The sequence below is a fragment of the Cladosporium halotolerans genome (assembly GCF_011745625.1).
Source record: "Cladosporium halotolerans strain TM138-S3 chromosome Unknown Sca1, whole genome shotgun sequence".
NCBI classification, from domain to species: Eukaryota; Fungi; Ascomycota; class Dothideomycetes; order Cladosporiales; family Cladosporiaceae; genus Cladosporium; species Cladosporium halotolerans.
The window spans coordinates 107,076-133,638 of record NW_027191452.1 but is presented as its reverse complement, the minus strand read 5'-3'; the positions used below and the strand labels follow the sequence as shown (position 1 = coordinate 133,638).

The 26,563-nt window shown below is 57.2% G+C and overlaps 13 protein-coding genes across 13 annotated transcripts; 8 read left to right on the top strand and 5 right to left on the bottom strand.

The window, feature by feature from the left end:
* The first annotated feature begins 336 nt into the window (after nt 1–336).
* Nucleotides 337–1,079, top strand: WHR41_00053 (uncharacterized protein). The gene is made up of 3 exons (XM_069368659.1): nt 337–530; nt 595–719; nt 775–1,079. The coding sequence occupies exons 1-3, from the start codon at nt 351–353 to the stop codon at nt 893–895; spliced, it is 426 nt and encodes a 141-aa protein (XP_069234128.1). The 5' UTR covers nt 337–350; the 3' UTR covers nt 896–1,079.
* On the bottom strand, nt 728–1,879 carry WHR41_00052 (uncharacterized protein). Its single transcript, XM_069368658.1, has 3 exons — nt 1,549–1,879; nt 1,314–1,492; nt 728–1,258 (listed from the first exon to the last, which is right to left on the bottom strand). Exons 1-3 carry the CDS (start codon nt 1,724–1,726, stop codon nt 968–970), a joined length of 648 nt encoding a protein of 215 aa, XP_069234129.1. The 5' UTR covers nt 1,727–1,879; the 3' UTR covers nt 728–967.
* A 1,754-nt stretch (nt 1,880–3,633) lies between these two features.
* On the top strand, nt 3,634–4,407 carry WHR41_00051 (uncharacterized protein; the record flags this gene model as incomplete). Its single annotated transcript, XM_069368657.1, has 2 exons — nt 3,634–4,036; nt 4,103–4,407. The coding sequence occupies 2 exons, from the start codon at nt 3,634–3,636 to the stop codon at nt 4,405–4,407; spliced, it is 708 nt and encodes a 235-aa protein (XP_069234126.1).
* Nucleotides 4,408–4,869: 462 nt separating this feature from the next.
* On the bottom strand, nt 4,870–7,790 carry WHR41_00050 (uncharacterized protein; the record flags this gene model as incomplete). Its single annotated transcript, XM_069368656.1, has 4 exons — nt 6,946–7,790; nt 6,796–6,893; nt 5,243–6,737; nt 4,870–5,177 (listed from the first exon to the last, which is right to left on the bottom strand). The coding sequence occupies exons 1-4, from the start codon at nt 7,712–7,714 to the stop codon at nt 4,870–4,872; spliced, it is 2,670 nt and encodes an 889-aa protein (XP_069234127.1). The 5' UTR covers nt 7,715–7,790.
* Nucleotides 7,791–8,793: 1,003 nt separating this feature from the next.
* Nucleotides 8,794–10,135, top strand: WHR41_00049 (uncharacterized protein; the record flags this gene model as incomplete). Its single annotated transcript, XM_069368655.1, has 2 exons — nt 8,794–9,350; nt 9,411–10,135. The coding sequence occupies exons 1-2, from the start codon at nt 8,801–8,803 to the stop codon at nt 10,133–10,135; spliced, it is 1,275 nt and encodes a 424-aa protein (XP_069234376.1). The 5' UTR covers nt 8,794–8,800.
* Nucleotides 10,136–10,155: 20 nt separating this feature from the next.
* Nucleotides 10,156–11,339, bottom strand: WHR41_00048 (mitochondrial 54S ribosomal protein uL1m). Its single transcript, XM_069368654.1, has 2 exons — nt 11,030–11,339; nt 10,156–10,951 (listed from the first exon to the last, which is right to left on the bottom strand). Exons 1-2 carry the CDS (start codon nt 11,293–11,295, stop codon nt 10,291–10,293), a joined length of 927 nt encoding a protein of 308 aa, XP_069234375.1. The 5' UTR covers nt 11,296–11,339; the 3' UTR covers nt 10,156–10,290.
* A 266-nt stretch (nt 11,340–11,605) lies between these two features.
* Nucleotides 11,606–12,563, top strand: WHR41_00047 (uncharacterized protein). Its single transcript, XM_069368653.1, has 2 exons — nt 11,606–12,163; nt 12,246–12,563. The coding sequence occupies exons 1-2, from the start codon at nt 11,738–11,740 to the stop codon at nt 12,462–12,464; spliced, it is 645 nt and encodes a 214-aa protein (XP_069234382.1). The 5' UTR covers nt 11,606–11,737; the 3' UTR covers nt 12,465–12,563.
* Nucleotides 12,564–13,745: 1,182 nt separating this feature from the next.
* WHR41_00046 (uncharacterized protein) lies at nt 13,746–15,641 on the bottom strand. Its single transcript, XM_069368652.1, has 3 exons — nt 14,962–15,641; nt 14,435–14,913; nt 13,746–14,368 (listed from the first exon to the last, which is right to left on the bottom strand). Exons 1-3 carry the CDS (start codon nt 15,142–15,144, stop codon nt 13,858–13,860), a joined length of 1,173 nt encoding a protein of 390 aa, XP_069234381.1. The 5' UTR covers nt 15,145–15,641; the 3' UTR covers nt 13,746–13,857.
* Nucleotides 15,642–16,595: 954 nt separating this feature from the next.
* WHR41_00045 (uncharacterized protein) lies at nt 16,596–17,610 on the top strand (the record flags this gene model as incomplete). Its single annotated transcript, XM_069368651.1, has 3 exons — nt 16,596–16,955; nt 17,018–17,365; nt 17,437–17,610. The coding sequence occupies 3 exons, from the start codon at nt 16,596–16,598 to the stop codon at nt 17,608–17,610; spliced, it is 882 nt and encodes a 293-aa protein (XP_069234384.1).
* A 543-nt stretch (nt 17,611–18,153) lies between these two features.
* WHR41_00044 (uncharacterized protein) lies at nt 18,154–19,796 on the top strand (the record flags this gene model as incomplete). Its single annotated transcript, XM_069368650.1, has 3 exons — nt 18,154–18,582; nt 18,709–19,072; nt 19,126–19,796. The coding sequence occupies 3 exons, from the start codon at nt 18,154–18,156 to the stop codon at nt 19,794–19,796; spliced, it is 1,464 nt and encodes a 487-aa protein (XP_069234383.1).
* On the bottom strand, nt 19,740–21,681 carry WHR41_00043 (uncharacterized protein). The gene is made up of 3 exons (XM_069368649.1): nt 20,927–21,681; nt 20,675–20,868; nt 19,740–20,616 (listed from the first exon to the last, which is right to left on the bottom strand). Exons 1-3 carry the CDS (start codon nt 21,341–21,343, stop codon nt 19,881–19,883), a joined length of 1,347 nt encoding a protein of 448 aa, XP_069234378.1. The 5' UTR covers nt 21,344–21,681; the 3' UTR covers nt 19,740–19,880.
* A 636-nt stretch (nt 21,682–22,317) lies between these two features.
* Nucleotides 22,318–23,729, top strand: WHR41_00042 (uncharacterized protein; the record flags this gene model as incomplete). Its single annotated transcript, XM_069368648.1, has 3 exons — nt 22,318–22,890; nt 22,948–23,106; nt 23,160–23,729. The coding sequence occupies exons 1-3, from the start codon at nt 22,615–22,617 to the stop codon at nt 23,727–23,729; spliced, it is 1,005 nt and encodes a 334-aa protein (XP_069234377.1). The 5' UTR covers nt 22,318–22,614.
* A 553-nt stretch (nt 23,730–24,282) lies between these two features.
* WHR41_00041 (uncharacterized protein) lies at nt 24,283–26,428 on the top strand (the record flags this gene model as incomplete). Its single annotated transcript, XM_069368647.1, has 3 exons — nt 24,283–25,512; nt 25,566–25,777; nt 25,834–26,428. Exons 1-3 carry the CDS (start codon nt 24,628–24,630, stop codon nt 26,426–26,428), a joined length of 1,692 nt encoding a protein of 563 aa, XP_069234380.1. The 5' UTR covers nt 24,283–24,627.
* Nucleotides 26,429–26,563: the final 135 nt, after the last annotated feature.

Sequence of the window (26,563 nt, the reverse complement as noted above, 5' to 3'; positions counted from 1 at the left end):
AATAAGGCTCTCCCAGCCTCGTATCATCCTGGGGACGCCAAGGAGCTCTAGCCGCAAAGCATCGTACCAGACAGCAGAGTAGCAGCTGAGTATCAGCTGAAATTGCAAGTACCGGGGGCTGAGCAAAGGTTTAAGGGCCTGGGACAACTGGGAAAGCTGCGTGAATATGTTACGCGAATATTGCAGGCTACTGGTGAGACGAACATAAGCATTGGGGGACCGCGAACCGGCGCAGAACGGTTGTGGATCCCCGCCTTGGCGGGGATCTGACGGGAGTGAGGTCATGTCAACAGATACGATTTGAGACGATATACGATCGACAGTTTCGCTTCGTTCCATACAACAGAAAGATGGTACTCGAAGCCGGGTACCCCTCAACCACTGGCTTTCGGAAGGTCGTGAAAGCCACCATCCTGGTCAAAAAAAAGGAAGGGATGACGGATGCCGATTTCATCGAGCATTACAACCACAAGCATGCACAGATGGCCGCGCCAGTCTTGCAGAAACACAACGTGATCACGTATAGCCTCGTAGGTTTCTTATCACTTTCTGTGAATGTCGCTTGTGCTAAGACCTTGTCCCTTTTGTGAGCAGACGTATTGCTTGCAACGTGACAGGACTATTATGAGCGACATGTTGCGGGGCCAAGTTCAGATGATGGATTACGACGCGATCTGCACCTTTGTTTTCAAGGACTACAAAGACTTTGCGAAGTTCATGTCGGGCTTGTCTATACTTTTTGGTTATGTTTTCAACTGACTTTTTCGATCTTAGGTACGATCCGGCATCGAAAGCCCTGACGCCAGATCACGACAACTTCATGATCGAGTCGGAGATGCGGATGATGGTTGGCGATGAATACATGGTGATAGATAACGGCGAGAGGGTTGGGTAGCAACGCGAAAGATTGAAATCGACCACGGTTCGCTGGTAAATGTGACATGCCAAACGGCGATATTTTGTATATTTATACGTAGCCCTTGCGGCCGCCAGTGAAGAACATCCTCACGACAAAGACCTGCAGGCATGCCATGCCGACCATCACGGCGCCCTCGAGCAAGCTGAAGTTGAACACGCGCCTCTCCGTGCTCCTGACTGTGCTGAAGTTCCTGTTCTCGCGAGTGCGGAAGTACTTTTGCTGGCGGGTGAGAGTGGAGATCTGGCTGGAAACCTTGAGGATGGTCTCTTCGACGCTGCTGAGCTGCTCGGGAGTCGCGCCGGTCTTTTGCGGCAGGTTCGCGCGGACTTCGTCTTCAACCTATTTTGGTGTTAGCACGATTGGGAAGTGCAATCCGAGACTACGTCTATCATACCGAAATCTCAAAGTCGACAAGCTTGTCCGTGAAGGTGGACACGGAGTTGTCAAAGCAGAAGCGGTACTCGCCAGGGTAGTTCGCCGTGAAAACGTAGTCGCCCTGGCGCTCCTTCTCGCCGTCTAGTATTGTCCTCTCCTTGCCAGGCTCTTTTGAGGGTCCAGTAACAATGTAGTCAACTGTGTATCCGTTAGCGCCCATACTCATGTGAACGCGTGTTGCCAATGCAGCATACTGTCGAAGGATCCACCACTCTGCACAGCAAAGTAAAAAGCAACCTTGGAGCCCTCCTTCGCAACGTGTGTGTAGAAGCACTCTTTCTCGTTGGGCGTGAGCTTGTAGGTCAGGGCGGTCGCGGTAGCGAAGCTCGAGAGCGTGCCCAGGAGGGTCAGGAGGGAGTAGAGGACCAGCATTGTGGCTTTCGGCGGGCGGGCGCGACCTTGCTGTCGCGATGGCTCGGTGGGATTGACGGTGGGTGAGCTATTCTTGACACACTGACGGGCAATGGTCTGGGTGGTGCGGTCGCTGGACTGGTGGCAGAGGGGTCGTCGCTGCTGTCGCCGAATGAGGACACGCACGCGAGTCGGGGATGCGAGACGAGGGCGCACGGCAGTGGTGGGTGCTCGGACCACCTGGCAAGCTGAAGGGCTGAACTGCGAGTTTCCCCAAGCAGAGAAACCATCCTTGCTCGCGACTTGCACAGGCAACACATGTCGGCCATGTCCAGAATGATCTCACGCGACTAGGTGCTCAGTACGATGCATCACGACTCCGGCTTTTGGAAGTTCACTTCACTCTCCAACAGGAATGTCCACTTTGGGTGATGGAGGCATGCCCCTGAGCCTTGCATTGATGTCTTAAGATGCTGGACCATTGATTCTTTTCGCACGGCAAAACAGATGTCACATCAGAGCCCAGTCAGGAAAATACCCTTTGAAGTCGCTATTCGCCGGGAGGCTGTGCTTTCTGCATGTCTGGAAGAGAATCCCGGGTGCGCTGAGCACGCCACAGTTGGACAGCAGCACCACTGCTCGGCCCAGGCACCACATGGCATCCACGCTCCATCAAGCAACGTGCAAACGTTCTCATTACCTGGTATGTAAGCCAAATGGTTGCCACCTCGTGTCAGCGTGCAGGTGTTGCCTTGGTCATCTGTTCTGAGGGAGCGCTCTGTTGCAATAATCGCCATGTCGACGAGTTTGTTGGTCGAAAGTGTTTCAACCCTACCTGGAAGCGTACACATACCTTTATCCGATTTTCAGTTTTATGCGACTACTTAGCGTGCTCACATACAAGAATAGCGTCCAGAACAAGCTTCAACTTTGACCGCGCGAGGGGCGCCCGCTTCTTTCATCCAAGTTACACAGATTGACAATCCAACTACGCCACTGTCGGGTACCTGGTGGTGCCGTAAGAAAGTGAAGCCAACGAGAGGCTCTCCTTTGCTCCGTAACGAATATGCTGTGACATCCCAACGCCTGATGGCTGGATCCTAATGCCCACATGGCGCACCTGCAAGCCGATAATCTGCCAGGAACCATTTCGTGCTGGCCCTATCGAATGTCCTGTTTTCTGCTCCTACGGTAACTGGTAACCAGAGCCCGTCTATCGGAGGAGTGAAGATCAAGCTTGAAAGCACCACGAGCCAGAGCAGCCACCCGCTGCTTGTCGACCACTTTGTCTTACTCTAATTTTGGCGCTTCGCCACCTCGTCCCATCATGCCATCTTCGCAGAGGTCATCTTCCGCTCTATTCAGTCATGATTTGCGTGCCGATTTATGTCTTCCGGGAGGCTGTTGTGTCTACAAGCGATCCGATACGTCCAAACTTTACGTTAGCGGATCCAATAGCTGGTCATTATGCTGATGATTGAGGCGAATGTTGCAGTAACACTGGGTTGTAGCTCCAGCGTTCCCTCCAGGTACACCCGATCTACCCAAGACTCCTCACGCACGGATTTTTTCAATATTGCACCGCGTCTCAGCTTGCTGCAAGCCTTTCGCGGTGTCCGGCCATGGATTGATCTTACAATCAATCTCACAGAAAGGCACGTCACATCGGTGGGTCCGGTCCAGGATGTCAAGTATTAGACTGCTGAATCCGTGGCGAAGTATTATCGTTTCTGCGCGGATATTGAACGCCTCAATGGCGTGCAATTGAACTCATGGACTGGTCTCGACTGCGATGTGATTGTATATAAGCCACTTGCTCCCTCATTAACTCCCGTCCTTCTTCACAATCATCAAGCCGTTTAATTGCAGCTACACCCTAACTCTTAATTCACATTCACTCATCCAAACCTCAAAACACTCGTTCCAAGATGTTTTCCACCATGAAGATCGCCGCTGCCGCTTTGCTCAGCGTTAGCTCTTTGGTTTCGGGTCTTCCCAACACCCCTCCCTCATACGGCGGCACTACCACCAGCTCTTCCACTCAGGGTGACCCAACCCAGCCTCCCGGATACGGCAGCACCACTTCCTGCTGGACCATCTCCAAGACGAGCACCTCTACCGGCGTCACCACCCTCACTTCCTACAAGCCCATCACATCCTACGTCCCGACGACCTACAAGACCAATGTCCCGAAGACCTACACCAAGAAGGACCGCACTAAGATCACCGGCATCTCCACCATCACGCGTCCGTTCTCCGGCCCGTACACCTCCACTTCAGTTGGCTACAGCACCTCCGACGAGGTCACGACCCGCGTCACGACCATCGGCAGTAAGCCGTCCCCTTTCCCCTCCCTCCATTCCCCAGCATCCCACTGACAGCGTTCCCTCCCCACAGAGAAGCCCATCACGACCACCATCGTCTCCACCATCCTCGTCGACGACATCCGCACCGAGAAGAGCACGATCAAGCACACTTCGCCCGTCACTTCCGTCCGCACCGGCGTCACCTCGGGCGTCACGACCATCACCAAGCCCTACACAGACTACTCCTACACCATCGTCACCAGGACCAAGAACGGCCACACCACCGTCGTCACCAGCGTGCCCAAGGTCACGTCGTCGCTCTGCTCGCAGACCAAGCCTTACACGACCACATACGTCAAGACCGAGCAGAAGTGCACCACCAAGAGGGGCTGGTAAATGGTAGTTGGAATTGCCAGTGGTAGTCATGAGCGGGTGAACGGGTTTCGCATCATAGATTGGAAACGTCTTTGCTTCTGGCCGATGGGGGGCTTCCTCTGTCGGCTCTTTATTTTGGGATTGATTTGTTCGCGCGGCTCCTGGACAGACCAACTACACACACTCCTTTGGATCAGCTTGGCTTGAGTTACTTACTTACATAGCGCGGAGGAAATACAAATGCGTGGGTTCCCTTTGCTTCATCGCTTCCATGGAATCGTGCACTTCTTTGCAGACAAGATGCATAATCGTCAAAGTGATGCTGTATTAAGCGAAGCCACTCTTCGCTACTCGGTCAAACACTATCACAGCTTTGACGCCACTGCATCAGTTCCGCTTGGAATTCAACTCAACCCCAATCTCAGCACACGACGTGACACTCTTCCAAACCCAGCCCTCTGATCGTCCAACGTTGATTCCATCCTAAGCCCCTTCCCGGGCCGCACCCTGCGTCGCCCCAGCCCCCGCCCCGAACCCCAAACTGCTTATCCTCCTCGCAAGCGAATCCCCCACCGCATCAACAGCCCCCTTCGGACTCCTCAGACTGATGTTCTCATACCGATTCGCGATGTTGAACAACTTGATAGAAGTCCCGGCCCACAGCCCGTTGCTGCCGCGGTTGTTCTGCGCGTCCTGCGCGAAGATGAAGCCCCACAGCATCGAGACGTACCAGCCCAGAGCCAGGCTGGACCAGGTGAAGGTCTGCAGGCGGATGGGTGGGGGTGGAGGCTCTGTTGGATGCCGGTTAGTGTGTGTTGGAAAATGGAGGGCTTTGGGAGAAGAGGGGGAGGCTTACGGTCTGCGCGGGGCGTCGCGGCGGCGTCGTCTGCGGTGGAGGAGGCTGCTGCGGCTGGTTGGCGGCGCGGGTGCGGCGTGCCGCTGGTTTTGCTGTCTTCGATTACCTGGAGGATGGTGTGGAGGGGGAGGTGGGGGAGCCAGCTTTCGAGCCAGTCGGCTGTGGGGTTGAATTGGGTACTGGTGGTCAAGGGGTGTTGGGTCTGAGTTGAGAGGCTGGAAAGGCTTGTGGTTGAACCGTGGCGGGAGGCTGATCGGGAGAAGGAGCCGTGGCCGACTGGCTGCTTGCCGCGTGCTTTCTCTGACATGGAGCGAGACTGCACTGGGACGGCGTCTTCCATTGATGCAGAAGCGTTGCTTTGTGATCTGGACTGAGGCCCGCTGATGGGCGTCTCGAGATCTTCCTCGTCATCATCGTCTCCAATCGCGAAGGCGCCATGCTCGGGCACATTACCAAGCGGAGGAGAGCGGCTGGACGCTGGGCTGCGAAGGCTATCGATCGAAGCGCCTCGACTCGGGCTGGTGATTCCTGAAACGTTATTGTTGCGATCTTTGCGCTCTTGATTGATTCTGTCAAGCTCAGAAAGCGCGCCATCTACCGTAAAGTCTCTGAGTGCCTCAAATCGCTTGTGGCTCCGGACGATTATTTCGACGAACCGCCTGTTCGTGTCATACTGGTGGTCTATGATAGCACACATGGCTTCAAGGAGTGATGAGAGCAGATTGTGATTGCTTTCATTGGCCAGGAGGAATGCGGGCGAAGAGAATGAGATGTAAAGATCCACAAGCTTGGTGCAGGTCGCTCTTTGTAATTCTTGCACATATGGTGCAATATTATTGATGATCGCAAGAAGAGCCGGATAGATGGATTCCAGTCGTCCCTTGGTTGTGGTCAGAATGGTGTGAATGCTTGTGATAAGGTAGTCCGCGTATGAGCCATGGAAGTTGGGTATGCGAACGACAGAAGGTAATGAGTCTTGACCGATGAAAGGCTTGTTGAGTCTTCGGCCAAAGGTTGGCTCCACGCTGAGAGTCTGGAGTATGAAGACACACATGCGCACGATACCTTGACGAGCAGGGTCGTCTTTCGCCTCCATCGCATAGTAGAGGACGAGAACGATAAAGTCGTGCGCGCGATCTGTGTCAATGATGAAGCTCCGGAAGCGTTTGTTGCACTGAAGAAGTTCCCAAAATAGGACTAGCATCTCTGGTGCCCATGGAAGTGCCTTCGATACGGTGGGGACATAGGAAGCGACACCGGACACCGGTTGCGTGAGAACAAGGGTTATGCCTTGCTGGATGAATTGGAAGTCTTCGACGCGGTGAAGGCGGCTGAGTGACTTTCTGAATGCGTTCGTTTGGTCGTTCGGGACGGGGTAGATGATCAATACCAGGAGGAATTGCAATGAGTAAGTGACCAGGAGCTGTTTTGGGTCTTTCGTCACGGCTGTTAAATCGAGCGGTACCCTCCATGACGCAGGGTTGTATTTCAAGACCTATGAAGCGTCAATTTTCTTCTCACATCTACAGGTACAATGTTGTGATTGGACTTACAGTATTCAGCAAGGAGCAAATCAAGCTAAGCACAGCTTGGCGGCTGCACTGGGTTGTGATGTAGGTCAACGCCTTGATGTCAACCTGCGCGACCACGTCTAAATGCTGGTCAGTCTCAACTTCGTTCTATCAACTTCTGGGTTGACTTACTGGGAGGCAGGTACATCATCCGACTTGACAAGGTCAGCAAAAGTCTCAAAACCTCCATGGCGTTTCGCTCGTTCTCTTTCGTCATCCCTTGGCTCTGCTTGCACCCAATACCGCTCTGCCATATCGAGTACGAGACATGCAGGTCGGGCAGGTTATTTTCGTCCAGTTTCTTCGGCAAAGCAAAGCCGGGGAAGAACAAGTAGCTTATGAGCAGGTCGATGAGACGCTCGCCAAGCGGCCTGTCGATTTCTTCATTCTCTGAACCCTCAGCGAGCTTCTTGCGAGGGTTTAGCCCATCGAAGAGCGGACCCCGGCGATTGTGCTTCTTGTCCCAAACCCAAGTGCCTTTCCTCGGCTCCCAGAAGAACTTCGCTTCCCACGCAGCCAGATGGTCCGCTTCATAGATATACGGCAACAGCCTCGTCAATATCCGTACACAGTTGAGCACTTCCCCCGTGATCGGCGTGTGAGGATCCGAGTGGGCATGGCGAGTCTGCAGGGCCTCGAGGCGGGCGATGGCGATGTAAATGAGGGTTTCGGCATTCTTCTTGGGGCCCGGCGGCGCGTTTCCTGTGGAGACAGGCGAGGCGTCGGTATTGTTCGTCAGATGTCGCAGGTCGTTCGGCGGCCACAGGGCGAAGACATCTTCGGCTGACTCGGGCAGCTGATAGAAGCGGGACCACCACGAGCTGTCTGCCGGAATATCTGGGTCCCCGGACAGGCGAAAGATGTCCTCTTTGAAGGCGAGCTTGCTCTCCGACGCGCCCATCCTCTGCGCCTGCGCTGGCTGCTGCCTCAGTAGTCGTGCGGCGAGGTCGGACGGCGGCTGCGTGTGAGAGGGAGGTCGGCGTTCTAGGCGTGTTTGCGTGCAGGTGGTGTATGAAGGTTCGGCGAATCGGTAGAGACAACGTCATAAGCACTGGGCGGGTTTTGACGCAACTGCCTGATCCCTTGTTCCTGGGGCTAGCACGTGAAAGGCAAGGCCGCCGCTGCTGTCTCCACGTTTCAGCCAGGCGATGTCCGGGGCTTGACAGGCCATGCAAATCCACGCATGCGACCACCAGGTGTCCCACTTTGATGTTGTTGTGTACTGGCGAGCTACAAGTATTCGGGCTTCCGCCCCTAAGCTTGCAGAGTGCGTCTGCAAACTTTCGGTCTTCGCATCTGATTAGGCCTACGTAGCAGCACAGCAAAAGCATGGCTCCTCTCGAAAGCAGCCATATCCACCAAATCCGCGGGGCTCATTTATCCTTCTGTGGTTCCGGTGCACGGAAGAAAAGGAATGCAGCTATACCGCCATGCGTCCAACTCGATAAGATAGCGATAATACACTGGAACCTCTCTGCACCAGACTGACACAGAATGCGCAGCCTCAGGACCTTGCCATCGCATCTTCCACGACCCCTCAGCGGATAACCAAGTGTGAGCGCCAGTATAGTCCGACTCGCGAACCATGCTAGGTGCTATTCAAATCCGATGGCATGTATAAGGTTGTGCACAAAGCTCTTTGGGTAAGCTTAAAAGTCGCACGTTTCTTCTACCACTCTCGGCCCACAAATGAGCGCAGCGGCTCGGCATATGACGCCGCTTTTATATCCGAGGGTAGACTCCACCAGCAGCAAAAGGCGCCCCTCTATCGGCGGTGTTGATTACACAGCAGCCCGCAGCGCGCTGTGCCTTTGCATCACCAACGTCATTATCATTCTGCTCTGGGTGGCACGACGGTAAAGACCAATTTCTCTCCCAAACCATCCCATCTCAAATCTCCGCCTCCCCGAAACCTCTCCACAACCTAAATCAATCTTCCAACACCTACACGCATACACACATACGCACATACACACATATACACCAAATGTCTAAGAAACAGCCCGACCTCCCCCTCCCCGCCCACCCGGACGTCGACTCCATGCTGTCCCGCAAGTTCGGCCGCGAAGTCGCAAACTACTTCGCGGGTTCGCCGCTCAACCGCCTGGGCTTCCTGCGCAGCGACCATGTCTTCCTCAGCCGCGCGCTGCGCCACCCCTCGACCTCCTTCATGCTTTGTAAGGACCTGCAGCCGCTCGTGCAGTCCGCGGAGAACAAGAAGCTGGCGTATGTGGGCTACGAGGATGTGAAGCCGGTCATTGGCGAGGATCCCTATGCGCTGGGCGAGAAGGAGATGCACGAGCAGTATAATTCGGAGAAGACGGTGCCGCAGATGATTTTTCTGGGGATCGATGAGAGGGTCAAGGATGGGTTGGATTACCAGGGGAAGAACAGGTATATTGGCGCGCCGTACTTTGCTGTGGACGTGACGCCGAGAGGAAGTGTGAAGGAGGCGTGCGAGAAGCTCATTGGCAAGGTGGAGCAGGGCGATGTGCAGTTCGGAAAGGGCAGGCTCATGGAGCTGGAGGCCAGCGACGGTATGTTTTACGGCGTTGCCACCAACCCGCAACGATCGCATCACTAACGAACTCCCTCAGCCGCCATCTACGCCGAAGCCCGCCAACTCCTCGACTGGAACGCCCGCAACCCCTTCTGCGCGCAATGCGGCCAGCCCACAATGTCCGTCAACGGCGGCTTCAAACGCGCCTGCCCCAGCACCGACCTCGCCCGCAAAGCCGCAGCGCCCATGTCCACGACAGCCGCCGCGCCCGCGAACCCCAGCGAGCGCCCGCCCTGCGCCACCCGCACTGGTGTCTCGAACCTCAGCTTCCCGCGCACCGACCCGACCGTCATCATGGCTGTCGTCAACCACGCGGGCGACAAGATCCTACTGGGCCGCCAGCGCCGCTGGCCGCCGTATTGGTACTCGACGCTGGCAGGCTTCGCGGAGCCCGCGGAGAGCATCGAGGAGGCCGTGCGGCGAGAGGTGTACGAGGAGGCCGGGATTTTCGTCGGCCGCGTCGTGATCCACTCCACGCAGCCGTGGCCGTACCCGGCGAACTTGATGATCGGTGCGGTTGGGCAGGCGGTGCCGGAAGGCGAGACGATCGATCTAGGCAATGATCCGGAGCTGGACGATGCGAAGTGGTTTGATTTCGCGGAGGTGAGGGATGCGCTGAGGGTGGGCACGAGTGGGTTGGGAGATGCTGCTGGGCCGGAGTATAAGGAGGGTGGATTGAGGTTGCCGCCTAGCACGGCGATTGCGAACCAGTTGATAACGAGTGTTGTGAATGGTTTCGCGAGCGTGGAGGCGAAGATGTAGATGATTTGGGAAGCGGACGATGTGATGATCAGATGTGAATACAGGTTTCCGGCCTAGAATCTACAGGCCTAGAGAGAAAGATATCTCAAGAAAATAGATGCTTTCGTCTTCTCTTACAATGCTCCCCCGCTGAACGCCCTCCAACGTGTAATAAATCATCCCACAACGCTCAGGTCCTTCGTGGGCGGGCTGTTAGGCCCCCTCATCTCGCCGTTCAAGCTCATACCCGGTCCATTAGTGCTGCTCAGCACCACCTCGTGAATATCCTTCGATATCCGATCGCTCAGCTGCGCGATATCCTTCTTCAGCGAATCCACAAACGCCTTGATGTTCCTCTGCATCTCCTCCGGCGTGAACCCCAACTGCCCAACCGCCATCCTCACCACGCCTAACCGCTCCCTGTACTCCGACGCACCCACCATTCCCTTCACGCTCGCCGCCACATCCTTGACAACCGTATTCGTCTTCGCGCTCGGCATCAGACCCCTCGGGCCCAGCACGCGCGCGATGCCGGACTTGCTCAGCTTTGGAAGGCTGTCGGCGTGGCACAGGCAGCGCTCGAACTCGATGCGGCCCTCGCGCACCATGTCGAAGACCTGCTCCTCGCCCACGAGCGAGGCGCCGGCGGCTTTGGCGGCTTTCCCTGCGGCGCTGTCGGGGGGTGCGATGACGCAGACGCGCATGTCGGTTTTCACGGGGTGCGGCAGGCGCATGCGGTTGCGGACGACGGCGCCGTTCTTTGGGGTTTTGAAGCGGACGTGGAGCTCGTATTTGGAGGAGGACGGGTTGCGGCCTACTTCGGCGGCGCGGAGGTAGCTGGGAGGCTTTGTTAGAATCTGGTGACGGAGGATACCTGGGAAGAAAGGTTCCCCGGGGAAGTCCTTGACGACGTACCGCATGGCGTCCACCAGGCTGAATTGCTGCGCATCTCGCAGGTCCGGGGTGTCGAAGTTCGAGGAGGTCTTTTTCTTCTTCTTGCTCGCTTGCGCCTGGTCTTTGCGCTTGTACTTTGCGGCGTTGGCGGATTGCACGGCGGCGAGGGGAGAGGATGTGTGGAATGAGCGCAGGGCGGGCGGAGGAGCGAATGCGCGGACGGGGCGGAAGAGAGTGGTCGGCGAGGCCGTGGAGAGGCACGACGGGCAGTATCGTGTTGCGGCCATGATTGCTGTGGTCTGTTTGGACTGAGAACTGCAGTGGCCTCTCCGCCTGAAGTGCTGCACCCGCGTTCGAGATGCCCATTCGAGATGTCCAAAGTCGGCGAAGGGTCGGAGGTGAGCACGGACCTCCGGGGCGACTTGGCTTGCTTCTTATGTTGACCTCTCCACGCTTTCTCACAGCCTTCGAATATAGTAATTCCTCAACCTTGAACTCTGTGCCATTATGCAAGTCTCAATTGGCTGGGGGTCGATGATTTGACAGCAATGGCGAATTGTCCCACGATGCCAAACACAATGTGGGTGTCTTTGTCATCAAACCTTTGACCGCCAGTGGTCGTCGCCAGCGATGTTGAAGTTACTCAGCAACGGATGACAAGTATTGATACAAATAATCTTCTCAGCGCTTGAAACGCATTCTCGCATGGAGGCGGGGTAGAAGGAACCCATGTATCATGCCTCTCGAGATCCTTCTCTTTGTTCCTCGCCATTTCTCTTCTCCCGCGCATCCGCCTCACATCAGGCTGCAATGTTTATCCTAACCACACTTTCCGCACTCCTCGCGAGCGCCTCGTGCGCTGTGCTTCCCAAACAAGGCGGTGGCGGGACCGGCTTCGCGGACTATGCATACTATAACTGGATGGACAACGTCAACACGCACACGTACCAGTTCAACTACACCTGCTGGTACCGGCAGGAGATGAACTTTGACGTCTTCGCCGCCAACTACTGGCATCACTATGAGCTCGACGGCAAGGACTGGAACATCACGTCGAAGGAGCTGCTCGACGTTTGCGAGGAGGCCTCCGAGAGCCTCAAGCCGGGCTCATTCACTTGGGAGTACTTTCCTGAGACGCTCAGCTTTCGGTCTACCGTGAGTATATGGGGCGGATGATTGATCGATCCCCTTGTGTTCGCAGAAGGAAGACTTCAAGTGCTAATCCCTTGGGATCAAGTTTTCCATCAGGCCTTTTGGCCCCCAGCAGACTACGAAGTGGGCGTTCAAGAAGTCGATCGAGCACCTTCTGGCTCAAAAGTTCAGACTGAACCAGCATGACTTTGAGTGCAAATTCAGGCACGATCCTGACCCTACTACGCAGGATTGGTTGCCGCATGAGAAATGTATCAGGCTGCGCGAGGCGAACATTCCGTGCAAGGATTTTTATCCTGAGTGAAGTTGAGGGTGGATGATTTATAAGGTGGTTGCGGCGAGGACTGTGCCGTTGGCTCTCACTTTCTTGTAGGAAAAAGTCACTTGGTGGTGTCTTATATCGAAAGCCATGAACCATTCCGTGGTCTTGGTTCTCGGAAGTCACAATTTTTTACACAGTTGGTCCGCCTCGCGACGACTGAACATCCGATCTCTCACAACATGACATGTCAAATCAGCTAGAGTAACACCTTTGGCAAAGATGTTCGTCGCGCTCAAAATGTCATTGCGTACGCAGGTGATCACTGGAGACAATGGAATAAATTGAACCTCACGTAAGGCAGAAATGCTCCTTTGGACCGAACGAATCCCGCATCTGTCCTAACATTTGAACCAATATCAAATAATCAGTATGCGATCCACCAACTTCTCCAGATCAATCTTCACATACGCTTCGTATTATTAAGTACATAATCCATCCCGTCCTCCCCTGTGACGTCATCCACAACAACCCACCACCTCATGTCCCCATCTTCCCCCTCCAAACCCTCTTTGTGCTGTACACAAACCCTAACCAAGCCCCGAACTCCCCAAGCTTACGCAAATGCAAGCTCCTACATCCTCACGAAGTTCAAACAAACACCAGTTCGTCCCAAACCCTCTTCGCCGCTCCACCGCGCCACAAAAACTTCCCGTCCCAGAGTGGATCCCACCAGCGAATCTGACAAAACAGTAACAGCGCGGCTTCGCGGCTTTCTGCACAATGGGCTAAGTTAGGCTCAACGGCTTTTCTTTCGTGTTATGCTTTTCTTTCGTGTTATGTACTACATTCGTGAAGAACGCAAACGCCAACGCCCACGCCAACGCCACAAGTCGAATTGGAGCCACACCTGCCGCGGAGATGGCTGTTTGCTCGGGACGGGAGGATTCGCGCTTGTCGACGCAGGGGCTTGGGAAGGGGACCATTCCAGGCTAGAACGCGGGAGAGCGTGTTGCCGTACATAGGAGTGGCAGGACTACAGTATGCTTTGGGACCTTTTCTCCGCGGGCAGGGCAGGATGTCACAGCGGTTCGGTTTGACGTTTCTGGTGGTGATGAGTTGATGGGGATTGTCGGGGGCGAGGTAGGGCAGAGGGATGCTGTGACATGTCGCGCTTGTGTAAGTGTGCCGTGTCGTTGGGGCTGTCAGAGTGGACGGGACGGACGGAAAGTGGTGTGGGGGGTCGAGAGGGAATGGAGGGAACTGGTGGTTTGCACGGGGCTGCTTGTTCCATGTGAAGGATGGAATTGCTGTTGTAGAGTGTGATATGGCAGGAGGATCACAAGACGTTCATGTTGCTTTTTCGTCGCTATTAATACACATTTCATCCGCCAGGACGTTAAAGAGAGAAGCCGAAAAGAGTAGTCATTCTGTCACATCAATTCCTAGCAACCGAGCGCTCGAACTTCAAATCCGTCTCGACGCGGATCGCGTGTAGCGGAATCTCGTCGCTACTGTCCTCGTCGCCCCGCGACGTCGTCTTGATAGTGTACTGGTAGCCCTTCGCGTCAGGCCTCAGCTTCGACTCCGTCGGCGTCGCCGCGCCCGCGCGCGCGTACTCCGAGTCCGACTCGTCGGCGAGGCGGTGGAAGCTCTCGCGGACGTTCTTGCCGCCAGTGGTCTCGGAGAGGATGTCCGCGCGCGAGCCGGAGGACTTGTCGCCTTTCGTCGAGCGGAAGAAGTTGGAGCCGTTGCGCGAGTCGCCGCGAATGCCTAGACGGCGGAGCACGACGTTGAGCGCGGGTAGCATCGTGGGCAGGTTGGCGGAGATGATGCCGGCGGCCATTTCGATCTCGGTCCAGCCGACGGTCGGCGCGAGCGTGTAGCTGGGATCGGTCGCGGTGTAGGTGAAGAGCACGCTGGTGCGGTAAGCGGAGCAGAAAACGACGCTGGAGAGAAGGAAGGTCAGTTCCGGGGATCACTCCGTAGGTCGATTCGACGAGGGTTTGACTTACAATGAACCCAGGCCGAAGGCTGCAGTGATACCAATCTTCTCGCGCTTAGACAGTTGTAAGCCCCAAATTTGAGGCAGCGGCATGAGGAGGATGGTGATGTCCGTGAGCAGCGTGGAGGCTGCGTTCGCGATCCAGGTGCCGACCTGGTTGATGCATCGTCCAGGAAGCGCGGGATTCCACACCTTCGCGACGGGAACGCAGATGAAGATGAAAAGGAAGGAGATTGTGACGGCCCAGATGATCACGAATCCACCAATTGCCAACGCCATCTTCTTGAAGTAAGGAACGCGGAAGATGCGGTAGTACATGAGCAGCAGGCTCAGCTTAATGAAGCACAAACACCAAGCATACAGGATCTCAGCTACGATGAGCCATTTGGCCATCATAACGACGTCCGCCGGATCGACCAAATCAGCGTGCTTGCCCATACCGCAGGAGTGCATGGCGAAGATGAAGCCGACGACGACGAGGTTCCAGCCCTGGGTCGGTCAGTTGGTTGTTGCTTGCCGGTGATTGAAGCTACCAACCATGCAGAATATCATCATCCAGTCATCCCACCACAGCGACTGCGCCTTGATGCGACGGCTGATCAGTCGCAGGGCGACCGAAACCAGCGACAAGACGGTCATCGAGACCACGACGGCGACGGTCCATGGCTGTATGTTGTGCGGGTCGAAGCCTGGCAGACCTGGGAGCTGGGACTCTGCCATCTTCCCGCCTTGCAAGGGAGTGATAGTAATGGAGGAAGCTGACAGGAAGGACCGAAATTGACGTGACCTTGCTCAGGCGTGATCTCGCCAGGGAAGAGTCCTCATATATCCACAGGACAGGACTCCCCTGCAAAACTCCCACCCTCTCCAGATCTGTGCATCGGAGGGAGCTGGACTCGGGACTTGTCCTTGGCCCAACGCGCCAGGGCCGCCTCTGACCATCCGAAGTTATAGTCGGCGGGTACTCCCGTAGCTTTGGGCTCGCATTCACTTGCCCTCTTCGTCTCATTTGTAGCCTGATATACGTCTGGGAAAAGAACTGCATCGATGAATTGAGGCTACTAGTATCAGGCTAAGCTACAATGAAGGCTTTTTCGTCATTTTTTGATAGAGAAATGTGAGGGAGAGGCACTCAGCTATTCAAGCGGAAGCCCTCCGGCGACCAAATCTTCGGATGGCGGGAGGCTAGTCAGCGCAACGGTGCCTATAGAAAGCGTGCGATACCATTCGAGAGGACGAGCTGCCAATGGGGCGTTGGTGATCGGCAGACGACAAGGCACTTGTCGCGCCCAAGGTTTACGCGAGCTGGCGCGGAGCCGGCTGTCACGAGCCGCATGGGAAACGCCGGCGCGCTGGCCCGCGGGCCGCCGAAAAGGCCTTTTCTCTGCTATAGGCGCTCTATCGCCTGGGATGCAAAGTAGTATAAGGCGTGTTATACTGTCGATGTCTGAGGCCGGGCGGCGATACCTGGTCGTCCACGTGCCGCCACAATATGGCAGTTCCTTCACGCGGGTGCCACCTGATCCTGCCCTCCTCGTGCGGCGCACGTGTCGGCTGCGCAGCCCTGTCAACCCTACGCAGCCTACGCAGGCGGACATGGGTTGATGAAACGCGCTCCTGCGCAGCCAAGGCTGAGCCTCTGAGGTAAGCATTCCCGACATTGTGCCAGCCGCCTCGCCTGGCGCTACACGGCGTCTTTAGTGCCGATCGCGCGGCACGGCGGTCCAACGTCGACAGGTCCGCTGTGGGACGCTCTCACGGCACACTGCCGGGCAGGGAGTCGGGCAATCCGCCGCCCGCTAGCTTCCCGCATCCTTGCCATGGCCTCCTGCTAGGCCGAGCACCAGTGTCCACCGCGTGCCAGCTAAACGACAAACTAATTGAACGAGCGCTCTCCCACCGCCCGCCGCCATGGCAGGGGCGAGAGGGGCAGCCTGGCAGCGTACCGAGGCCCTGCTCGGCCGGCCTCCTCCAGCAACCGGCGGTCAGTAGTGTCGAGGCAGATGGCTCATCGGGTCTGAGGAACTCCATCCGCCGCCGCCGGAACTGCCCATCTCCTTCTCTTCGCGGTCTAACCAGCTCGCTTGCCTCGACATCCGACATCCGCAAGCTTCACACCAAGACCGCGCTCCTGCTCGCCTCGCCCTCGCCTTGGCCTTACTGCATCCAGCATGGCCGCCACCACTACCATCGACGTGCCTCACCTGGGCGGCATCAGCGCCGGCTACCGCCTCTCGGGCAACGATGCCGCGAAGCCCACCGTCGTCCTGATCAACTCCATGTGCACGACCTCCTCGCTCTACAACGACCAATTCGCCAGCAAGACCCTGACCGACGCCGTCAACCTCCTCGCCATCGAGCCCCTCGGCCATGGCGCCACTAGCTCCAAGTCCGAGCACTTCACCTACTGGGACACCGCCATCATGGCCCTCCAGGTGATGGAAGCCCTCGATGTAAAGAAGGCTTTCGTCCTGGGCACCAGCCAAGGCGGCTGGATGGTCATGCGTATGGCCCTCCTGGCCCCCGAGAAGGTACGATCAGCAGCCGAATGCGGCAACATCCCATCCAACCCAACTGACCCCCACCCCTCCAGATCCTCGGCGTGCTCCCCCTCGGCACGTCCATGGACTACGAGTCCGCGACCTCGCGCGAGCAGGGCTGCTGGAACCCGAAGCAGGACCTCGCGCCCTTCCTGGAGAAGTGGTCCGTCCCGGACGAGAACTTCGTCGTCGACGAGGTCTGGCGCGGCATGGTCGCGCAGCTCGGCTTCTCCGGCACCGTCAGCGCGGAGACGCTGCAGTTCTGGAACGACACCGTGCGCGACGTCTACAGCGGCGACGAGGGCCGCAAGAAGCTGCGCATGGCCACCATCAACCTCATGGAGCGCGACGGCCTGCTGCGCAGGCTGCGCGATGTCAAGTGCCCCGTGTACTGGCTGCAGGTGCGTATTGTCTATTGTCGTCCGGAGGAAGACGATCGGTGAAGTCATTGTGCTGACGGAATTAATTACAGGGCGACCAGGACCCGGTCTTCGGCACGAAGGTCCCGGCCGAGCACATCAAGCTGTTCACGGGCTCGCCCGAGGCGACTCTGACCATCATCCCTGGTGGAGGCCACTACCTTAACGCCACCAGCCCCAAGGAGACCGAGGAGGCTCTGCTGAAGATGGTCAAGAAGTACGCTTAGATTACGTAGAATGATTGAACGACCCGCTAGATATCCCCTTGGATTGCTTTGAGTCGTCTCAACAGCTGTGTGGCTATGTTTCGTGATAAAGCTGGGGGTCTCGACGATGGTGTTGGACTTTGCGCATCGCCTTCTGGGAGAAATGATCTGGCAATCCGAGACGAATTTGTTCGCGTACCGTTACTCCGTCCTGTCCGGTGGTTAGCCCCGCCTACAAAGACTGTAGCGAAGGTATCTATGTGGGCGGGATGTTGGTTTGATCGTAAGGTCCGCTTCGGCTTTGGCGCATTCCGTTGGTCTATCAGTGGCCGAGCTGATGTAAAAGTCCGAAAGGCAGTACGCAGGGGTCTGCCGCGTTATAGAGACCCTTATAGAGTCCTTAATTAAAGTGAGTGGATTAGTTGCCTGCTCTTCCCGTGCCTGCAGCCTGCGAAGGATTCGGGACGATGTCCGTGCGACTGCAAGTGGCTTTCGCTTGAACTCAAAACGTCGGCTTCAATGCTCTTGTTTCCAACGACATGTCAATGATATTCATCAATGATAATGAACTTGCTTGATTTACCTGACGAGCTTCTCGACCTTTGCTGCTCTAGTGGTGTGCAGGTAGCGCAAACCCTGCGTCTGACTTGCAGACGGATCTCACCAATCGCGGCGAAACGGCTTTTTTCCAACGTGCATTTGTTGCCGACAACGACGAGTGCGAAGAAAGCTCGCGCGATCCTTGAAGACGACAAGTTGAACGCGGTCGTGAAGACGATTTCGATTAGAGCATCTCTCAGGGTCAATCAACGCAGCGAGCAGATTGAGCAACTCACGTGGGACATCCATGACAAGGACGATCCGGAATGGGCCGAAGGAGACCAGCACGGCGTTGATATCGATGGCGAGCCATCTACAACTTTCAAGGTGATGCTGGAAGATATTGGATTGTTCAAGAATTTGCGACGCGTGGAGCTGATTCATGATTCCGATGTGAGTGGTGACAGGCGTCAAGCGGCTGCGGTGCCGGACGCTCTTTCCTGCAACCTGACAATCGTTCAAATCACGTGAACCTGGCGTTTGCATCTAGCTGCAATGGTCGCTGACTTGAAGCCTCAGGTATCCGGCCCCTCGAACGAAGACCTAGCTCCAGCCAACCATCACGAATGGACGGACTACCGCGAGACCTTCTTCACCAAACTACTGGCAGCCCTCAACCACCCCGAGCACCCGGCCAACAAAGTCCACAGCCTCTCCATTGTACACCTCCAAGACCTCGTCAACGCCGACATCGCCACCTCCTCGAACTTCAAAGCCGTCCTATCCCGCCTGGACTCCTTGGACCTCTGTGTCGCAACCGAAGCCTACGATCCCGCGCCCGAAACCGAGATCTCGATCTCAGAACGCCATGAATTCTTCACCTACGACCTCATTAAGTACTGGCTTAAACCTCTTCAATCCCAACTCGTCCACCTGAAGATCTGTACGCTACCCTACCCAACCCCCAACCTCATCCCATCTAACATCAGACCACAGACTGCGATACCTACTGGGGCTACGTCCCCTACTGCCCTCTCCAAACCCTCCACTTCCCGCGCCTCCAATCCCTCTCCCTAGGCAACATGACCTTCACGCACGACTCTCAACTTCATTGGATCCTTTCTCACTCCGCAACCCTCCGCTCCCTCTCCCTCGACGACTGCCCGATAATCCAGACTTCAAAGCTCGGCTTCCTGCACAGCGAGAACCACCACCCGATCCTCAACGTCTGCAACACCCTCACCGAGACCGAAGACCAAACGACCAGGCACTACCCCACGCGCTGGCACACCTACTTCGACGCCTTTCGCACCGGCGCCCCACACCTCACGCATTTCGCCTTCGGCCACGGCCTCTGGTGGCCCACGAATGGCAACAGCGAAGTCGCTTCAGCCTTCTGGGCCGCGCCCGAGCTGCCGGCGAAGCTTCCCCCTGGACGCTACATGCTCTTCATGTACGGGTCGGGGCCGTCGCCTTGGGTTCGCACGGAGTTGGAGGGCAGCGTGGAGTGGGGACGTATTGATGGGGAGGATTGCGGGAGGGCTTACGAGGATGACTGGGATGAGGAATTCGATGGGCCGTGTCCGGTGTATCCGGATTGTTGGGGAGAAGACGACAAGGCGCTGAGGGAGCTGATGCGGGCTGTGAGGGGAAGGATCGGGGGATGAGCAAGCAATTTTCGAAGCAAGGTACAGTACGGCCATCCGCTCTGCGTAACGATCGATCCTACGAAACCGAACCACGCCAAGCGCTCAAGTATACCACGTCGCCTCCGCCGCCTCGCCCAGCAACTTCCACCGCCCCAGCTCGCGCCGCTTGTACGCCACCGGATCGTGCAGCGTGTGCGTGCGCACATCGCGCCAAAACCGATCGAACCCATACTTCTTGCCCGTGGCACGCGCTCCCAACGCCTCGAAAATCCCCGCCGTAACCTCCAGCGCCACGTCCGTGCTGACGACCTTCCCGCTCACGACAAGTGCCGCCAGCTCCCCGCGCCTCGCAGCAGTAATCGCCTCGCGCGTCGCGCCCGCCGGCGTGCTGCCATTGATCACGTCCGAGAGGAGAGAAGAACCATGCTGGCCGCCCTCGCGATAGACGGCCGCGACCTGCGCGCCCGCGCGATCGAGCAGTGCCGCGGCCGCGAGCAAGTGCGCGTGCCAAGCGCCGTAGCGCTCGAGGATGTAGAACTCGTCCGTGGGGCGGTCCTTGTTGTCGCCGCCGAAGGGCCAGGCGCGCGTGTGCTGCGTCGTGTAGGCGGCGGCGGCGTCGAGGGCGCCGAGCGCGATGCCCGCGTAGAAGTTGCTGAAGACGAGCTGGATCGTTGGCAGCAGGAGGGTCGCGAAGGGGATGCTGAGGATGTGCGGGAGGGGCCGTTTGGTGGCGCTGTCCCAGCCGAGGGCGTCGGTCCAGGGCACGCGGATGTTGGTTATGCGGACGCTGCCGGACTCGGTGAGGCGGAGGCCGATGCTGTCCCAGTTGTGGGCGAATCTGGAAGGGGAGGTTAGTATGATGAGGGGACGAGGGAGGTTATGGGTTGGTGACGTACTGCATGCCGTCTTGTCTCGTGTTGACAAAGGTGAAGATATGGTCTTCGGTGCCTTCGAGGACGCCTTCGAGGACGGTCAGGTCGGAGACGACGCCGCCGGTGTTGAAGTTCTTGAAGCCATTGAAGACGATCTCGTCGCCGTCGGAGGTGATTTTGAGATCGCTGTCGCGGGGGTTGACGGCGCCTCCGATGAACTGCAGATAGTCAGCCTCCTGGTATAGCGCGACGAGGACAAAGCATGAATGTTCATACCAGATTCTGCTCAGTAATAACCTTCTGTACGCTCCTCGCTTGATCCTCCGTGCCCACAACATTAGCCGTAGTCGACCACAGCAAATGATAGCCCAGCAGCATGCCAAGCGACCCGTCACCCTTGGCGACTTCGCGGATGACCTTGTAGCCCGTATCCCAGGCCTCACCACCGCCCCCATACTCCTTAGGCCCCAAGACCTTGAGCAGACCAGAGGCTTTGAGCAGAGAGACCTCGGCCGCGGGCGACTTGTTCTCGATATCACGCTTCGGCGCATCCTGGGCGAAGATCTGCGCGACCTGACTGGCTCGCTCGATCCATTCCGCCTGGCCGGAGGGTAGAGCTTTGGATTGGAAGTCTTTGGCGTGCGAGTCGTACACCGAGGGGTCTGTGTATTCGCGCGGCGCTTTGGCGGCCATTTTGTCGGTTTGTTTGAAGATGAAGAATCACCGGATCGTCTTTTTTTAAGAGCTCCCCTGCACGCATCATAGAGGGTTCCAACGAATATTATATGTACCCGTTCGCAGATCGATATTGCACCATCAATGGCGAGCGTGCCTCACGAGCGGATAACGCCATCGAGCTTTGCGAGCACGAGCTCCAGCAGGGTGCCGTGGGTGCGTTGAGAGTTCGCCCATGAGACCGCTAGGCTTCCGCTTGTCCTTTCGAACATGAGCTCGGCCGTGGACTCACATTCGCCATCGCTGGTGATTGTGGCAGCTTGCGCAAGATGTCGGCGTTCTGAGGAATCGTCTCATCATTAGAAGGTGGTAGGTGCGCCTGGTGGAGCTCGAGGATCCCCATCCACGAAGTCGAATCAGACCCCGCGGTTCAGAGACCTCGGCGACGACAACCATTTCTCGATACCTAGATTTCGAAGACTGCAGCTTGTTCACAATCAAACTTTCGAAAAGGGCGAAATGAAAGAAAAGGCAACGTAGAGCTGCCGACCAGCAGCATACGTCTCACAACAATCGGGCAACGTCCGAGCCCCTCCAAAACGCAGGAGACACCGGAGCTTGTGGTCAGGTGAGACAACACGAGCAATCAATGCATACCTTACTAGAGTTTCGGAAATCCAAGAAAAGGTTGCAAAGGCAGTCGACTTGGACGAAGGTCATGATCCCGACTTGTGACTTTTGCTACTTTCTCAATAGTAAGGTTACCATGAGCACGCCGCTTGCACGCACCAGAGTGCCAATCCAGATGCCCAGTGTTTCGTCAGCTCCTGGTATCCAACCTGATACCCATGCCGTTTTTGACTCAACTCAAGCCGGGCTTACATTTGCGCGCAAATACATTCCAATTCACTGCCTTGTCACGTGTCCAGGAGCTCGTATCCTTCTCACGCTATACGTACGCTATACGCTAATTTTCCTAGCAACTGCGCTCGTATAGCGTGAACCTAAGCGAAAAGTCAAGGACGACGGCTAAACTGTACGCCTCGGCTTCTTGAAAACCTGCGCAATTGGTCCAGATAGGATTGTTCTTAAGCTAAAGTACAACTGATCTTTAGCCGAAGTAGTGCTACTCACCGGCTCCACATTCTCAAGTGCCGACTACAGCGGTTACACGAGATCTCAAATATCAAGTCGACTTTGAAGGCCTGGCTATAAATCAGACGAGATCTCCAGTTCCGACCCAAGACATCAACTCACAACGCAGAATCCTGTCTATCGAACATTCCGTCATGGTGCCAAAATTCGGTGTTATCGGCGCAGTCCTCGCGTCCGGCATCCTCGCTCACGCCTTACCTCAAGGCAACCCAAGCGATCCATCCCAACCAGCCGGCTACTTGTTCGCAGCCTTCAAGGGAGACGAGCCCCAGGTCTTCTTCCTAACGGCACCTGCGGACAGCCCAACAACTTTCCAGGCGCTGAACGGCGGACGAGCAACCTTGATCCCTACGACAGGGACGGGCGGTGCTCGTGATCCCTTCATTTTTCGTGCGCAGGATCAGTCGAGGGTCAGTCGATAAGACGGCTTTCCTCTAAGAGTGCCGATCTGATTTTCAACCTTCCAGTACATCGTCCTCGCCACCGACCTAGACATCGGCAAAACGAACTGGGCCGACGCCCAAACCACCGGCTCCCGAAGCATCTACGTCTGGGAATCCTCCGCAGACGGCGTCTCCTGGTCCGCCGAGCGCCTCGTCGAGCTCATGCCGCCGACAGCCGGCTACGTACGATCTCCTCCCTCCGTCTCCCACCGCCCCATCCCCTAACAAGCCCACAGGTCTGGGCCCCCTCCGCCATCTGGGACGTCGAGCGCTCCCAGTACGCCCTCTTCTGGTCCTCCGTCCTCTTCGACGCATCCGACGCCGCGCACACCGGCCCCTCCACAGGCCCCTTCATCTTCTACTCGCACACCTCCGACTTCGCAACCTTCACTCCCCCGCAGCGCTGGAACCCCGACTCGACTCCCACAGTCATCGACCAAGAAATCCAGCACCTCGGCGGCTCCTCCTACCTCCGGTACCTGAGCGACACGCAGGAGGTGCGGCGCGTCGTGCTCGAGCGGTCGGACACGGGGCTGTTCGGGGCCTGGACGCGCATCGGCGTGCCGGTGGATCGCGTGCGCGAGGGACCCGCGGCGTATCGGGACATCCTGGATCCGGGGAAGTATTACTTGCTGGAGGACGACTACGGGGGGGAGGGGTATGAGTGTTATTCTACGGGGGACTTTGAGGTGCCGTACGCGCCTTGTGAGGTTGGGTTGACGCCGGCGGGGCTGAGGCATGGGGCGGTGGTGCAGGTTGATGGGGTTAGCTATGCGGCGCTGCAGGGGAATGTTACTGCTTATTAGATGTGTCCAGGGAGGGTAGGGTTGACTGGAAGAGGAGGAGTCGCTGGTGTTGTGCAATTTGTCGCAGACCTACGTGACTTTGACTTTGATTGCGGAGCCGTAGCGATTGCTGCAGGTCTCTACACCTTCCGTGCCCAGGTACTCGACAATCGCTCTCCCGAGACCAATTTCAGTGATCGAGTGCTGCATGGATTCGCGTCGGTACGCGCAGACAATCCGACGAGATGCTTCATGAGCACTGCCGCCCATGCTGTCCTCGCGTGCGCCAGCGAGCGGACTTTCGGCTGGTGCGTCTGACAAACTCGATGAGCGGCTCGAGTCTTCACAGCCTGCGCCTTTCCGGTATCAACTATCGATACCTGGCAAGAGAGGAGCGGTCGCATCCTGTTCCGCTCCTGGCGACTGACGCGCACAAGTTGTCGCCTGGCGGCAGGGCTGAGGTCGACATGTCTCTGCAGCGGCGGACGTCAGCACAGCCCTGGACGGGCAGGCTGAGCTGCCGCCTGAAGAGCGGGTGTCGCATTCGTTCTGCGGCGCGACCGCGATGCATTCCCGTTTGGGCGAGAGATTCGCCTGATGCGCCGGGGGCGGTGATTGGCCGAGCGGTGGGCCGGATGAAGAGCAGACCGAAGCGCCGTTCCACCTGGCCTGAGGCGTCATCGAAGCGAGCAAACGAGAGCAGAGCGCCGCTACACCCTGCGTGTGGCATCCATCCCGCAGTGCTATATATACGTCGCAATCTCGTCGCGCAGGCTCAGCGATCATTGCTATCTCGTCATTGTTGTAGACCGCACTACATCGCCCAGCGCGGGGAGGCTCTCTGCTGTTTCACCCATCCCACTCTCAGCCCTCCGGCCGGATCACGAAGCTCGGCGCTGATTGGCAGCCTGCAGCAGCCATGCCGACCATCACACAACTGCTGCTGTTCTCCGCCGCCGCATCGGTGCTCACTCGCGCATACGCCCCCGCCTACTCGATAGGCTACGCCTCCAACTTCTTCCTCCTGTTCCTGGCTCTCGTCTTCACCAAACTGGCCTGGTCCATCTTCATCTATCCCAAGCTCTTCAGCCCTCTCCGCCACCTACCCACTCCATCCGACAATGACTTCTTCACCGGCCAGACCAAAGCGGTCTTCCGCGAAGCCTCCAGCAGGCCCATGAGGCGCTGGATCGAGACCGTCGCGAATGACGGCCTGATCTACTACTCAGTCTGGTTCCGCCAACGCGTGCTCGTCACGAACCCCAAGACTCTGGCCGAGGTGCTCGTCACCAAGAACTACGAGTTCATCAAGCCCGGCCACGTGCGCGACAGCCTCGAACGGATCCTGGGCGTCGGGCTCTTGCTCGCCGAGGGCGACGAGCACAAGAGGCAGAGGAAGGACCTCATGCCCGCCTTCAACTTCCGCCACGTCAAAGACCTCTACCCTGTCTTCTGGGACAAGTCTCGCGAGATGGTCGAGCACCTGAAAGCTGTGTCGAAGTCGACCGCGCCTTCGTCTGAGAAGCTGGGCAAGTCTGTGACTGATCCGGAGAAGGCGGCTGCCGATGCTCCGACTCACGCTCCTGGTGCCATCGAGGTCGGCGAGTGGAGTTCTCGCGCGACTCTTGATATTATTGGCAAGGCGGGAATGGGCAGGGATTTTGACGCGTTGAGCAACCCGAACAATGAGCTCAATAGGCACTATCAGAACGTTTTCAGCCTTGGTAGGGGAAGTGGCAAGTACTGGCAAATTGCCGGCTTCTTCATTCCTTTCTGGATCTTGAAAAATATTCCTAACAAGCGGGTAAGTGTTTCCTTCAAAACGTATTTGATTGCAATGAACTAACATCACTGCAGAACCAAGAGATCCTGGAAGCACAGGCATACATTAAGAGGACTTGCCGTGACCTCATCAAAGGCAAGCGCCAGGCAATGGAGGAGAAGAAAACAACCGGCATCGACATCATCTCCGTCGCCCTCGAATCCGGCGGTTTCTCCGACGAAGACCTCGTCAACCAAATGATGACCTTCCTCGTTGCAGGCCACGAAACAACGTCCACAGCCCTAATGTACGCGACACTCTTCCCCCAATCCCCTTGACCAACCAAAAACTAACCCTTCCCAGCTGGGGCATCTACCTCCTCTGCCGCAACCCGACCATTCAGCAAAAGCTCCGCGCCGAAATCCGCTCCCACCTCCCCTCCCTCGACCACCCCATAACCCCCTCCGCCCTCGACAGCTGCCACTACCTGCACGCCGTCAGCGCCGAGATCCTCCGCCTCTGGTCCCCCGTGACCCTCACCATGCGCATCGCCGCGCACGACGCCACCCTCGCCGGCCACTTCATCCCCAAAAACACGCACGTCATCCTCTCCCCCTACGCCATCAACACGTCCACGACGCTCTGGGGCCCCGACGCGCTCGACTTCAAGCCCGAGCGCTGGCTCGACGCCGACGGCTCGGCCAACAACCGCGGCGGCGCGGAGAGCAACTACGCTTTCCTGACGTTCCTGCACGGCCCCAGGAGCTGCATCGGGCAGCGGTTCGCGCAGGCGGAGTTCGCGTGCTTGCTTGCGGCTTGGGTCGGGACTTTCGAGACGCGGTTCGAGGAGGGGAGCGAGCTTGCGAAGGGGCAGGGCGAGCCGGAGGTGCAGGGGGGGATCACGTCGAAGCCGAAGGGCGGGTTGTGGGTGCAGTTGGAGGAGGTGGGGGGTTGGTGATTGAATTCTTTTTGTTTCGAGTGAGAGGAGAGAGAAGAGTTGGAGTTTGGATTTGGATGATGGGACGGTTTATGGGATCTATTCGAGCGTTTCGTAGAGCCTCTTCTCTTTTTTTTTTCGCGAATCTACTTCGTG